The sequence below is a fragment of the Musca vetustissima genome, unplaced genomic scaffold, assembly GCF_032173495.1.
Source record: "Musca vetustissima isolate MV318-11 ecotype Yass unplaced genomic scaffold, APGP_CSIRO_Mvet_v1 utg38664, whole genome shotgun sequence".
Lineage (NCBI taxonomy): Eukaryota > Metazoa > Arthropoda > Insecta > Diptera > Muscidae > Musca > Musca vetustissima.
In genome coordinates this window covers 127,451-141,910 of record NW_026873388.1, presented here as the reverse complement: position 1 = coordinate 141,910, position 14,460 = coordinate 127,451, and the positions used below count along the sequence as shown (strand labels likewise).

Sequence of the window (14,460 nt, the reverse complement as noted above, 5' to 3'; positions counted from 1 at the left end):
GTAGAAAAACTTCGCTAAATTAAATTTTTCTATAAAAAACCCTCTTTAGAAAATCTTCGCTGAATTAAGTTTCTCTGTAGATAAATTTGCTGAATTGTGTTTTCCTATAAAATCGTTTTTTTTTATAGAAAAAAATCGATGATTTAAATTAACTAATTCCATTAAAAAAAACACCAAATTGAATTTTTCCATATGAACATTTTGCTAAATTGAGAGAGGATATTTTCGGAACTGATTTGTATATTCTTAATATTTTTTCTACTCATGTTTTCCCCTAATATTTCTCCCAAAATGACCAAAAAGCCTATTTAGTCGTTTTTACACTGTGTGACAACGTTGTGTTAGAGAATGCCGTTGTTATTTTTCACCAATGATAATACGTTATTTATGCACCGTTTTTACACAACAACTTCCTCCCAAATGACCCAAAATTCTCTCTGTTATTCGTTTTACACTGTGTGACAACGTCCCTTTAGAGAATGGCGTTGTTATTTGTCACCAATGATAATACGTAATTTATAGACCGTTTTTACACGGAAAATGGGTACTTTCTGCTCTATAAATAAAACCAAATTGTTTATTTTTTTATTTTAAATAAATGTTATTTGATTTGATGACAATTTTATTGATTCCATTTCGGGCTTTTTTTTAAATATATATATTTTTTTTGTTTGTGTAATTAGGCGGTTTTACAGTTTGCAAGCAAAATTTGCAATTATTTATTTTTGGTTTTTTGAAACGGGTGTTGGATTTTTTTTTGATAATCGTTTTACATACATAGATATATATTTTATGACAAACTATTTAACGTGTTCAATTTTGGATTTTTTTATTTTTTTCATCTTTGGAGTGGTTGTGGCTGATCGGTTCAAAGGCTTATAAGCTAAATTAAATGTATATATATATATATATTTACGATTAAATACACATGTATATAAATAAATAGTTTACTTATCTTATGAATATATGTGTGGTTTTTTATAACTTTCAGTTTTTTCATTTTTTTTGTCTGTTTTTTTTTAAGAAGCGGCTAAATAAACATAATATTTTTTGTTATATAGTTTTACACGTTTATTTTAGCGTATATATCAGATTTACTTTTTTCTTGTTATAACAATGTTTTCAGTTTTCTTGTTTGTATATATTTTTTTGTAACAAGCAATAATAGTTCAATTTGTTTTTTCTTTAAATAGTTTTTATTACTTTCATTTGTTGAAGCTTTGTTTTAATATTTTTTATTAAATTTATTAGATTTTCATTTTTTGCAATACAAAAAAAAACATATTGTTTTATTTTTTTTTAGTTTTGTTCACAGGCAAATTATTTAGAAAATGTTGTTATTGTTTTTTTTTCAAGTATAAAAACAGACTTTTTTTGTAAAAAAAAACAAACCCATGTGTGGTTTACATAACCTCACATTTAATTTAAACCAAAAAATTTAATAAATTTAATGTGTTTGCATTCCACTTCTTTTGTGTAATTATTTCGAAATTCGAATTTTGGACATAAGGGGTTAACTAAACCCCCTATAGCTTAAGCTAAACTTAGACGAAAAGAAAGAATATTTCTTTTTTTTAATTCTTATTCAAAAAAAATCTCATCTAAAGATTTTGTTGTTCTTTTATTTGTGCATTTTTTTAATACTTTGTTTTAGTTGTTTGTTTTTTCTTTAAGCGTTAGTTGATTTTTTGGACATTTTGCTTATTCTGCTTTTTTATTTAATTAATTTTTTCCGATTTTTTCTTTCAATAGAATTTCATTTAGTGGCTTACAAAGCTTGAGCTCTAAATTTATATAAATATTTTTTTTTATAATAATACAGTTTTGTGGTAAAAAGATACAAAAATTGTATATTTTGTTGTAGTTATACATAATAGTAATTTAATTAAATTATCATTAGTGAGGGATAATTTAGAATATTTTTTATTATTGTTATGAAAAAAAAAAAATAAAAAAATAATTATAAGGGATTTAAAAACAAGGAGTTCATATAAATCAAAATTAATTTTTTTAATATTTCCCCCCAAAATGTGAACTTTCCATTTTAAACTAAGAGTTTTCTAAATATAAAGCCCCCAGATTTTTCAGTTTTTCATTATAATTACCAAAATATTTTCATTTTTATTTAAAAACCTTGTTTTCCGCTTTAAAATGTCACAAAAAGGCCCTCTTTCATAATGTAAATGCTCTATGTGGCGTTTTTACACGGTGTGACAACGCCACATTATAGTGTTTACATAGTGCAGCGCATTTACAGGGCTGAAATTGAGAGAAAGGCATGGTTACACACCCTCAATGATGACACGTTGTTATTAGGGCGTTTTTACACGTGAATTTCATAAAGAGGTTGAGTAAAATGGGTATTTTATTAAAAATTAATAAAAAATGCTTGTTTAAACGGAAAAACAATAAAAAATAAATTAATTAAGTATAAATAAACATTTTGTTAACATGTTTTATTACACAGTGTTCACATATCATCAAAAATTTATCAAATAATTTTTATTCGAAACAATTTTTTTAATTTTTTCTTATAAAAGAGAAAAAAAATATTTATTATATTAAAAATAGAATAAACTAAATATAAATATAATGAAATTATATTCAAATATTGCCAATTTTTTTCTTGTAAAAAAGAATAAATAGAAGAAAAATACAAATTATTTTACAAATGAATAAAAGTAAATATGAAATAATTAATTAAATTAAATACCGTTAAATACAGTTGTCGGAAAAACTACAATTTTTAATTTAAACGCTCTATATGCCGTTTTTACACTCGAGTGACAAACTCCCCATTACCGTGTTAACATTCTACAGTACATGTACAGAGCATTCGATATGAAATAATTAATTAAATTAAATACCGTTCACATATCATCATTAATTTATTAATCATTTTGGGGCCGATTTTACATCCTTATGCAATAAAGCATGTGAATAAAATACGAAATAAATTAAATAGGAATATAAATCCTTGTTCTAAATCCCCTAAAAAATAAAAAGTAACTTAAATTACATTAAAATATTGCATTTATACTTATTTTGTTTTAAGTTTTCTTATATTAAATACTGTTCACATATCATCATTAATTTACCAATTATTTTTTTTTTAACAAAAAAATATTTTTTTTTTAATTTCTTCCTTTTTTTTACTTACTAACTTTCTTTCCTTGACAACTAACTACTTTTATTTTCTGTTTTTGGGCGTTTTCCCAACACTACAACAATCACACTGTTACAAAAATACATAGTTTTGTTTAAAATATTTGTTTTCTTTTGTTCTTCTAAATTTCCTAGGTGTTCATTTACTTCCATTTTTTAAGTTTTTGAGGGTCAGGAAATTCCTTTGTATTCAAACCTAAGGCCCTAACATACAAGGGGAGATGTTACTTCTTTTTTCTTTTATACAGAAATTCTCTACTACATTTTCAATACACAGGGGGATTTTTTTACAATACTTTTTCTCTTCTTCTTCTATTTATTTTGTGAACAATGATTTGTGTCTCGTTCTTTTTTATTGAAATATGTTTAAGATTGTTTTAAAGTTGCTTTGTGTTGTTCTTGTAATTTATTTTGTTGTTGTTGTTTTCGCTAAAGTAAATGTGTGTTTCATTATTAGGTGTTCTTTTTCTATTTTTGGGTGGTTTAAGTTTTTATTTTCAGCCATCCAGCTGTTGATTTGAATTATTTTTCCTTTTTTTGGTTTTGGATATTTTTGTGATTGTAGCCAAGCCATTAGAGGTGTTTTGAACTGGTTTGTCTTGCGATTTAATGTTGTATTTTTTTTTGTTTTGGATTAAAATATTATTAAATTAACATTTAAAATATTTTTTCGTATTGAAATTATTGGGGAAAAATTATCGTATGAAAATTAACAAAACTGGGATTTTTCTTAATATATAGACTCGATCTTTTCTGTTCTTCATTTTAAATTTCTTAAATAGTTGTTAAATCCCGACAAAATCTCATTTTATAATGTAAATGCTCTATATGTCGTTTTTACACTCGAGTGACAACGCTACGTTAACGTGTTAACATCCCACAGTACATTACAGAGCATTCATTAAAAAGAATTCTTAAAAAATAGCATCAGACATATTTTTTATAAAGAAAAAAAAAATCAAATTGTGACATTTTTTGTTTCGAAATATTATAATTATATTAAAATATTATCATTAGTAATAATTTTTTTATATAAAAATATTAAGAATTGCCAGAAAAATCATATTTTTTTTAATGTAAATGCTCTAAATGCCGATTTTACACTCGAGTGGTAACGGCACGTTACCGTGTTAACATTCTACAGTACATGTACAGGGCACACATTAAAAGGAAGGCTTAAAAATAATATCAGTGATATTTTTTATAAAGAAAAAATCATCTGAGACATATTATTATACCGAAATATTATTATTATCTTAAAATATTATCTTTAGTAATAATTTTTTATATAAAAATATTAACAATTGTCAGAAAAATCATAATTTTATAATGTAAATGCTCTATATGCCGTTTTTACACTCGAGTGATAACGCCACGTTAACATCCCACAGTACATGTACAGAGTATACATTAAGAGGAAGGCTTTAAAAAAGTATCAGTGATATTTTTATAAGGAAAAAATCAAATTGTGATATTTTTGGTATCGAAATATTATAATTATTTTAAAATATTATTATTAGTAATAATTTTTTTATATAAAAAATATAAAGAATTGTCAGAAAAACCATCATTTTTTTAACGTAAATTCTCTATATGCCGTTTTTACACTGGAATGATAACCCCGCTTTACCGTGTTAACATCCCACAGTACATGTACAGAGTATACATTAAGAGGAAGGCTTAAAAAAGCATCAGTGATATTTTTTATAAAAAAAAATTAAATCGGAGACATATTTTGTATAGAAAAATAATATTTTTTTTTTAAATTTCCAATATTTTAACTTAGATTTTCAATATTATTTTTTTATTTAATTAGGAGACATTTTATTATTAATTATTATTTTTATACTTTTTTTTGCTTTATGTTTTGTTAAGAAACAGTCTTAATTTTTTTGGTTTTGTATAAAAAGAAAAATAAAACAAATAATTTAATAAAAAAAAATAATATTGCACAAATTGTAATACTTTTTATAAATGTGTTTTAATAAATTGTTTAATATATTTGTAATGTGTTATTATTATCTTTTGCTTAATATGAGCACATGAGCTGTTTGTTTTTAGTTAAATAAGCGTTTATTATTTCTTGTCAATGATAAATTGTGTTCTTTTTTCCATTAAATAGGGATTTTATATAATAATGTAGCTTTGTGTGTGGACTTTAAATATGGAGATAAAGAATAAAAATATTTTTTTATTGTTTTGTAACTGGGAAAAAATATTTCTTGTCGAAATTAAATGTTAATAATGTAGTAACGACCATATTGGTCTCTTGATTTTTTTAATTTAAAAATAATAATAAAAATTGTTTTTAATTATTTAAAAAAAAAAATATTTGGTTTTTTAGCTTGAACCCAATTATTGGATTGTGTGTTTTTCATATTTGTCTCCAACTTTGAAAAAAAAATGTACTTAATCTTCATCTGATAAATTAGTATTGGTTAATAAGGTGGTATTATCCTCGCCGCCAGTTTCTTCAATGTCCTGTAAAATAGAAAAAAAGAATTTGATTTAAATTAAATACACATTTACATAAAATAGAAAGCAATAATATCATTTAAATTAATTTAAATATCTTTGCATAAATAATAAATGCTATTTTTACATATTTCATGCTGGAAAGTTATTTTAAAATATTGAAAAGTTTACACAATTGCTATAAATTCAACACTATCAAGACTGCTTCACATAAGTCGGTAGTGTAACCTCGTCTTCTTTGCATTAAATGTCACCTTTTACATTACGGCAATTTAAAAACGTATTTTCTCCAACTATATTTACAAAAAAATTGTGTATTAATTCAAGAAAAATATTCTCCAATTGTTTGGGTGGCACAAAATAGAAACCAATACTTAAAATCCAGAAATATTATAAATTTCCATTCTATTTCATCTTTATGTATTCCCTAAATATTTTTATTTCAATTTAAACACACTTTTTTCCTTCTATAATCCCCAAAAAAACTATTTTATTATGTAAATGCTTTATCTGCCGTTTTTACACGGTGTGTCGACGCCTCCTTTTAAATCAACAAACATTATATATTTCCTTTCTATTTCTTCATTATGTATTGCCTTAATGTTTTTATTTTAATTTACAAATCGTTTTTCCCTTTCTAAAATCCCCAAAAATGTCCCATTTTATAATGTAAATGCTCTATTTGGCGTTTTTACACAGTGTGACAACGCCACATTATGGTGTTTACATTGTACACCGCATTTACATGGCTATCATTGAGAGAAAGGCATCCTTACACATCCTCAATTATGACACGTTGTTATTGGGGCGACTTTACACCCGAAGAAATATGAGTTTCTTTTCATTTCTTCATTATACATAGCCTAAATATTTTTATTTTAATTTAAACATCATTTTTCCCTTCTAAAACTCACAAAAATGTCCCATTTTGCAATGTAAATGCTTTATCCGCCGTTTTTACACGGTGTGACAACGCCATATTATAGTATTTACATGGTGCAGCGCATTTACATGGCTATCATTGAGAGAAAGGCATGGTTACACATCCACAAAGATGACACGTTGTTATTAGGGCGATTTTACACCCGAATAAATATTTTTCTATTCATTTCTTCTTTATAAATCACCTAAATAATTTTTATTTTAATTTAAACATCATTTTCCCTTCTAAAACTCCCAAAAATGTCCCATTTTATAATGTAAATGCTCTATCTGCCGTTTTTACACGGTGTGACAACGCCACATTATAGTATTTACATGGTGCAGCGCATTTACAGGGCCGACAGAAAGGCATGGTTACACATCCTCAATGATGACACTTTGTTATTAGGGCGATTTTACACCCGCATTTAATGAAGAGGGAGAACAAAATACGACATGAAATTAAAATATTATAAACATTGTTTGTTTTTAATGTAAAAAATAAAAAAAAAAACATATTTAGACATGTTTATTAAACAGTGTTCACATATTATCAATAAAATTATTATTGTTCAAAAATATTTAAGTATTTTTGATTTTTCTTACTAAAATAAAAAATAGTAGAAATATATAAAAAAAATAATTATATTAAAAATATGAATAAAAATGTCCTTTATATTCACAAAACTATGAGAGTAATTAAATTATATTTAAATATTTATTAAAATATTATTGTTTTTGAGTGCCTTTGAAAAAAGATATTTAGAAAAATTAAAAAATAAATATTTTTAATTTCATTATATTTTTTTGGAAAAAATGAAATGAAATTTAAAATAATTTTTTTTAACCACTTTTTTTACCAAAATTAGAATTTTTTAAAAAACTTTTTTCAGATATCAGATTTGTTTGAAAAAAAATTTAGGTAAATTAAAAACATTTTTTTCTTAAATCCAGATTTTTTTTTAAAAAATCCTCTCCGTTTATAGCCTTTAAAAAAATATATATTTTTAATCCAATATTTCAAAATTTAATTTATTTCCACCACCCTCCTCTACTAAACTTCCAGATTTTTCTATTCAAAATAAAATACTAATTAATTTTTTAAATTATCTTTCAATTTGATTGAAATTGGTGTATGGGTCACCACTACACCGAAACCACGTAGCTTAAGTGTGAAAGTATATTTTTATCATTATACCAATATATACACAATGTGGATAAAAATTAAATTGATAGTAAAACCGGTATAGACAGAGAGAGACATCTTCAACGTCATCATCATTATTACTATCATCATCGGTAAGCAATTAAGAGCCAAGCTGGCCCCCTCTATGCCAGCTAATTGGTACACAACAACAACTTCGCCATAACCTTGAGTGAGGCCCAAATAAAAATAAATAAAACAAAAAACCAGAAAGGGAAAGGAAAATCTTGCAACATGGCCACAAGACAAAAACAACTGCAGTTTTAAAAAACTTGTTTTTTTATAAAAAATAGTATTTGTTTTATTGGGTGATTTTTTTCGTTTTTTTTTATAATTTTATTTTTATGTATACGTATTTTATTTTTTATATTCAGCCGAGGTGTTAGACCTATTTTTATAGGAAATAAATATTAACATAAAAATTTCCAGTTTTTTTATAAAGTTTTTATAAAAAATATATTTGTTTTTTTTATTATTTTCTTTTTAAATAAAATAAAGTACAAAAAAATAAACTAAAAAAATAGTAGAAAATTAAAATAAAAAATAGTTTTTATTTTTATGTTTTGTATATATAAAAAAAGTAACTTCAAATAGTTTATAATTTAATTATTTTTATATAAAAAAAATACAATAGTTTTGATTTTGTTTTTGTTATTTAAAAAAATAAAGGAATTTTTCTTTTGTGTGTTTTGAGTACAGAGTGTCGATGTAAGAATGTTTTGAAGTTTAAAAATAGTTTAACAATATATATTTTTTAAATATTCAATAGAAAAAAGTTACAACGTTTGGAAAACAAAAATAAAAATTGCCTTAAATGCATTTCGTGGAGAAGGAGAAGAATGTCAAATCTCCCAGGAGCCCTGAAAAAAATCAGACCAATTTGAAATAGAATTGAAAGTGAAGATTTGTTTTTTTGAGCAAAAAAATTTGTGTTTTTTTTTTCAATTGGTGGAGAGCATCTTGTCTTCTGAACTTCAATTTGAACTTGAGCGGCATATTGTTGGGGTTTATTAGATTATGCACTGTTTTTTCTATCCAGTGCCTATTGCTAGTGGCCGGTTCGGAATTGTGGTGTGTGCATTCTCATCACTCTTGAATTTACTTGCTTTTCACCTTGTTGTTAATGGGAGCACTGGGTGATTGATCGGCCTCTGGCAAATCCGATTCACGCTTCACCTTTTTCGTCTTCTCCTTGGGTGTCTTCTTCTTTTGACTGGCAGCGGGTTTGCTCAATTGTTTGGCCTCACGCTTAGCCTTCAGCTGTTCCGTAATAAAGGAGAAGATGAAATAGCACTGCAGACCCAAAAGGGCAAACAAAGCCAAATAGCCCCGCAATTTCTGTGACGAATTAGCAATGACTCCATAGTACAAGGCCAACACTCCAATCACCATGGAGGTGAAGCGAACAAACACAAACACTGCATTATTGACAATCTTCACACTGGCCATTTTCTCATCCCGATCGAAGACACCAATCAATTGGAAAATGTGGGCAAAGGTCTCGGACAAATAATGCAATGTCAAAATGACCAAGGCAATGCGTTGGAAACCGAAGGTATATGCCAAGCAAATAATGGAGAAACCACACACGGCATGAATGATTTTCGGCTGTTGATCTTCCTTCTTGACCTTTTGGAAATACAATTCCGGCAACATATGCAAGTAGTAGGCCAACTGGATAATGAAGAAGAACTTGTGCAGGAACGACATGGGGTGATTGGGATAGTCATCCCACAACAGTGAGAACTTTGTGAAATATCCCTCCTTCAAGATGACATTGGCACCCCACAAGAACGACATGACATAGAAGGCCACCAATTGGCCACTTTCATTGAACAGCGACAACTTGAATTTGGACAGATGCAATTTCCTCGAAATCTTATCCAACACAAATTCCTGAATGATGGCATGCATAATAATGCAGGTCAGGGTATAGAAGAACACAGCACAGTAGTCCTTGATGCCAGCCACGTAGGTAAAGGGCTTTCCCAGCGGTTGTTCACGTGTCGGCTCCTCACCGCTGACATTATGATGTAGAGAAATAAAGGCGCTGGCAAATGGTGATGTCGACTCATCCATAAGACCCAAAACGAATACCATTGCCACACAGGAGATAATGTCGGCATGATTTTGTATCACGAATTCATGGCTGAGAATGGGGGGATTCTTGTTGGTGGACTTGCGTCCCAAACTGGCTGGTTTAATGGCCATATCGTTGGCAGGTTACTCCTCTATTCAATTCCTTAGAAATATTCCACAAAAAAATATCCAATTTTTCGTTTTGTTTTCCAGCAGCAGGCAGGCAGCAGACGACGACAACAACAGCAGCAGCTTGCTCTCCACAGCTATCTCCCTGGTATGTTTTCTGTTACGTTTCACCAAATCAATGTTGGCTGGCTGGCTGACTGGCTATCGTTTCACTCGTCGACGTAGTCGTCGTCACACGTCAAAAAATTTGTTTGAGAAACAAGTGAGCTGGCAATAGTGATGACACAGAATCGATAACACTATCGACGTGGGTTATATCGTTTTCAATGTCTGACTATCGATAGTGAGGTTTATTCAAACAATTGTATATACGGTGTGTTCCCGAAACAGAACAAAAAAATTAATGAAATGTAGAATACGATTTCAGCCCGATTTTAAATGTCAAATGCCATTGTATATACGTCAAAAATAATCCACTAGATTTGTGAACAGTATCAACGTGATGTATACACTATAAAATTGACGTTTGAAATCGTGTGGATTTAGTATTTTAAACGCGAAATGTCAAATTAGATCCATCCATTTGATTTCAAATGTCAAAAAGAATAAAAATTGACAATTATAATGCAATAATAAAAAAGACACTCTCTATTTACTTTTATCTCTAATTATTTTGAATATCTCATCATTTTTTATTACCGTATATAATTTCTATTAAAAATACACCAAACTTAAGAATTTGTCCATATAAGCACAGGTCGTTTTTCGCATTTTAGAACCCTAACACCAACAGCTGTTATCAATAACAGTGATTGATAATGTAATAAGAAGAAGCAATATTCATTTCTTTACAATGGAAATAATTTATATGGAAATAATTTATTTTTTTTAACGGAAAATCACGGAAATGTGCAAATAACAATAAAAAATATTAATAATATAATAAATAATAATAAAGAAATACATAATAAAATATATAATATTAACGAAAATCAGTTAAAAGTAGATTAAAATCTAAATAAAAGGAAAGCTGTCATCTATAGCATTTGTAACTCATTAAAAAGAAGAAGAAGCAGACTTCATTTTTCTTTCTCTCTTTGTGGAAGGGTTAAAGTTAATGATGCAATTTTTATTCAGTAGTATTAGTATTATCTGACGAAATAAATAAATAATAATTCAGCTGTTATCAATTTGTAGTGAATTGTTATCTGATAGAGAGATGATTCAAGTGAACTCTAGCAATTTTGGTAATTATTAATTTGAAAAAGATGTATAAGGTCCCAAATTTAAAGCAGGATATTAATTGTGAGTAAAATAATAAGACATTTTGTCAAAAAAACAGGCGTGAATGGTATGTTGTCTAATTTGTTTTCAATTTATAATGTAATGGGAAGAAGAAGAGCTGAACGTCTCTTTTTTCTTATTCTCTGATTTAAAAAAATAGATTTTGTGATATTAATCGCAAATTCTGTAAAAATCCAATTTTTAAAGCGTACTTCTATTAGTGAATCGAATAATATTGAACAAATGGGCAAAATGATTAAAATAAGAAATATTGTTACTCAGCTGCTATCAATTTATAGTGCATTGTGAATTGTTATCTGATAGAGAGAAGAAGAAGAATCAATCATTTGTTTATTCCTACATTGGCTTTACATGAAAAGTAATTTTTCAAGTGAAATATAGCAATTTTGGTAATTAACAATTTGGAAAAAAGTGCAAAAGGTATCAAATTTAAATTAGAATATTAATTATGAGTGAAATAATAAGGAATTTGGTTAAAAGACAGCCGTCAAAGATCTGCTGGCTCAGCTGTTATCAATTTGTAATGTAATTAATGGAAGGAAGAAGAAGAACCCACAATGTTCCCATACGTTGTCACGCTTTAAAAGAAAACATTTTTATCGCGAAAATTCAAAAATATGGACCCGCATTAGTCGGAAAGGATAGTAGAAGGTTCAAATATTAATCCGGAATACTATACGGCTGTAAAAATTTAATAAAAAAGGCGGCAAAGATACAGATGTTATCATTTGGTAATGGAAAAGAAAGGAAGAAGAAGAAGCTACCACATTAACTCATAAATTCAGTTCAGAAGACGTTTTATTCAGCTAAATGGACAATTGTTATTCGGAAAAAAACTATATAAAGATAAAATTTGATGGAAAGAAATATTAATGATTGAAATTAGTTACAATTTTTATTTCAGTTGGCAATGCCATGGGGAATAATTCGCTACCAATCAATAGCGATCAATATTTATTTCATTTAGCAATGCCATGAGGAATAATAATTCTACCAATCATATCAACTAGAACGACTGAGATTCATCATAATGGTTCGTTATTATTTGGAAAAACAAAAGGAGGTTCGTGAGTCAATTATATATATTTAAGAAAACTATATTTACTTATCGATTTTTTTATATTTTTCAATTATCCTAAATATTTTTATGCAGTACAAACAGAAATAAATACTTCCCAATAAGCCTAAGATCAGAATCGACTTGAGACTTGCTCGACCATCGTCTGTCACTTCAATCTATATTTATGTGATATTTCCGTGTCTTCTACAAGTCTACGGAATTTACTATTAAAGACTTCCTATTCTATTGATTTTTTAATCAATATTCCATTTTTTAACTGGAGGGCTAGCTAATATCCCTTTTCTTTATAGCTTATGGCCCATGCCCATCATAACACCCACCCACACACACACAAATATACATACACACATATTCATCTACTTACATTACGATTCCTCTTACGAACTGAAGTGACAATGGTCCTTTTGTTGCGTGCCACCAAACAGACAGTTATGATGAGAATGACACCAATTAAAGCAAAACCCAATAAGGCTGGCAATAAAATGCTGTCCTCAGTTTTATAACCCTTTTGATGGAGAAAGAGAAAAGGAAAAGCAGAATTAATAATCAATTCTTTAAAAATATAAATTAAGGACAACATAGGTTGATTGAATGCTTAACTTACATTCCATTGGAAATAAGTTGATGGATCTATGTATGGCCAATGGGTGTGTATCCAATCGGAATCTGGGTTGGCGTTCAACATTTTATTATTAATATTATTATTTGTATTGGCTGTTAACGTTTTGGAGGGAATGATATCATTCAAATTGTTGTTGTTAGTTTCAGGTGTAGGTTGTATAGGTGATAGATTTTTGACGAGTACTGGTGGTATGGCCGGTTTCTTGGCGGTGGATTTTAGCAATGGCACCTGCATGATGCGGGTGGTAATTGTGGGCTGAGTAGAAGATGATGAGAATGCAGATATACCCGAAGTAGAGGACGAAGAGGAGGATGATGTCAGATTGTTATTTTGATTTAATGAGGATTGCAATGAGGCCCTTGGAACATTGGGAATTGAGTTGGAAATCACTGTGCGATTTCCTGCAACCATTACCGAACTACTTGTGGTTACAGCTAACACTTCGGGAATGGTAGCAGCAGTTGTCCGCATGGTTGTTTGTGGTTTCAATTGCGGCTGGACGGTGGTAATTGAATTGGGTACTTCCTCCAGATCATGTATGGTAATTTTCGGTATCGCATCATCTTTGAGAGTTGTTACAATGCCATTATCTCCAACGGGAGCTATGGTGTTTGCCTGACTTTCCACCTTTGTACCAATGGCTTGGGGCTGAGTTTTATTTAATTTTAAAATAATTTTCTCCACACCATCCTTGTTGATAATTTTCACCGGTTTACCCACATTGGCTTTGTTCAAAGCCATCAAATTGCCTTTGTTAAGCATGGCATTGGCCAAAGCACTTCCGGTGTGTTGTTGTGGGTTGGTGGGCAGATTTTCTTTGTTCTCCTTGCTCGGGGTGTTGATGGTGGGGGCTGAGCTCCGCGTGAAAGCTGCCTTGGTTTTTTGAAACCATTCTGTGGGATTGGGCAGGCCGGCAGATACCAAAAATGGCACCAACACCGCACCGATTATGACAGTACACACGAACAGCAGACCTAAATAGGCAAAAAATGATCTTCGACGTGGCTTTTTAGTTTTGGATTTTTTCGAACCGGCCGATTTGATTTTGCCCTCCAGACGAAAATCATCATTTTGTGGTAGTATGGTATACTGTAGGCTATTCTCACCGTGCCTTATGGTTTTATACATTGTTGGGGGTAAGGTAATTAACTTGTATTTTATCGCGAGAGGTCAAGTTAAACAAACATATGTTTGGGTTTTTGTGCTGCGGAACGGAGGGGAGAGCTTCAACTCTTTTTGTGACAACAAAACACCAAAACAAGAATGCTGGAGGAGGTGGTGGCGGCGGCGATGACAAAGATTTCCTTAGCAACGTTAAAATATTCCAGAATGAAGTTTTATTATCGATTAAATAATAAGCAGCCTCCAAAAATGGGTTGTTGTTGGTGTTGTTGTGGGGGTCCTTTTGAAGGCAATGACAAAATATATTTTAAGGACGACGTTGTGTGATTTAATGTTGGCTGTTGATTGGTTCATACG

At 29.0% G+C, this 14,460-nt stretch overlaps 2 protein-coding genes across 2 annotated transcripts; both read right to left on the bottom strand.

Moving 5' to 3' along the window:
- Positions 1-5,566: 5,566 nt before the first annotated feature.
- Positions 5,567-14,109, bottom strand: LOC133324971 (uncharacterized). The gene is made up of 3 exons (XM_061533797.1): positions 12,964-14,109; positions 12,724-12,864; positions 5,567-5,646 (listed from the first exon to the last, which is right to left on the bottom strand). Exons 1-3 carry the CDS (start codon positions 14,107-14,109, stop codon positions 5,575-5,577), a joined length of 1,359 nt encoding a protein of 452 aa, XP_061389781.1. The 3' UTR covers positions 5,567-5,574.
- LOC133324980 (translocating chain-associated membrane protein 1-like) lies at positions 8,863-9,988 on the bottom strand. Its single transcript, XM_061533808.1, has one exon. The coding sequence runs from the start codon at positions 9,974-9,976 to the stop codon at positions 8,864-8,866; it is 1,113 nt and encodes a 370-aa protein (XP_061389792.1). The 5' UTR covers positions 9,977-9,988; the 3' UTR covers position 8,863.
- Positions 14,110-14,460: the final 351 nt, after the last annotated feature.

Bases quoted from the DNA above. Each gene is read 5' to 3' on its own strand.
- LOC133324980 (XM_061533808.1), bottom strand. From the start codon at position 9,976: ATGGCCATTAAACCAGCCAGTTTGGGACGCAAGTCCACCAACAAGAAT.
- LOC133324971 (XM_061533797.1), bottom strand. From the start codon at position 14,109: ATGTATAAAACCATAAGGCACGGTGAGAATAGCCTACAGTATACCATA. The intron at 12,865-12,963 runs GTAAGTTAAGCA...CTCCATCAAAAG, and splicing joins CAACTTATTTCCAATGGAAT to GGTTATAAAACTGAGGACAG. The intron at 5,647-12,723 runs GTAAGTAGATGA...TCTATTTTACAG, and splicing joins TTCGTAAGAGGAATCGTAAT to GACATTGAAGAAACTGGCGG.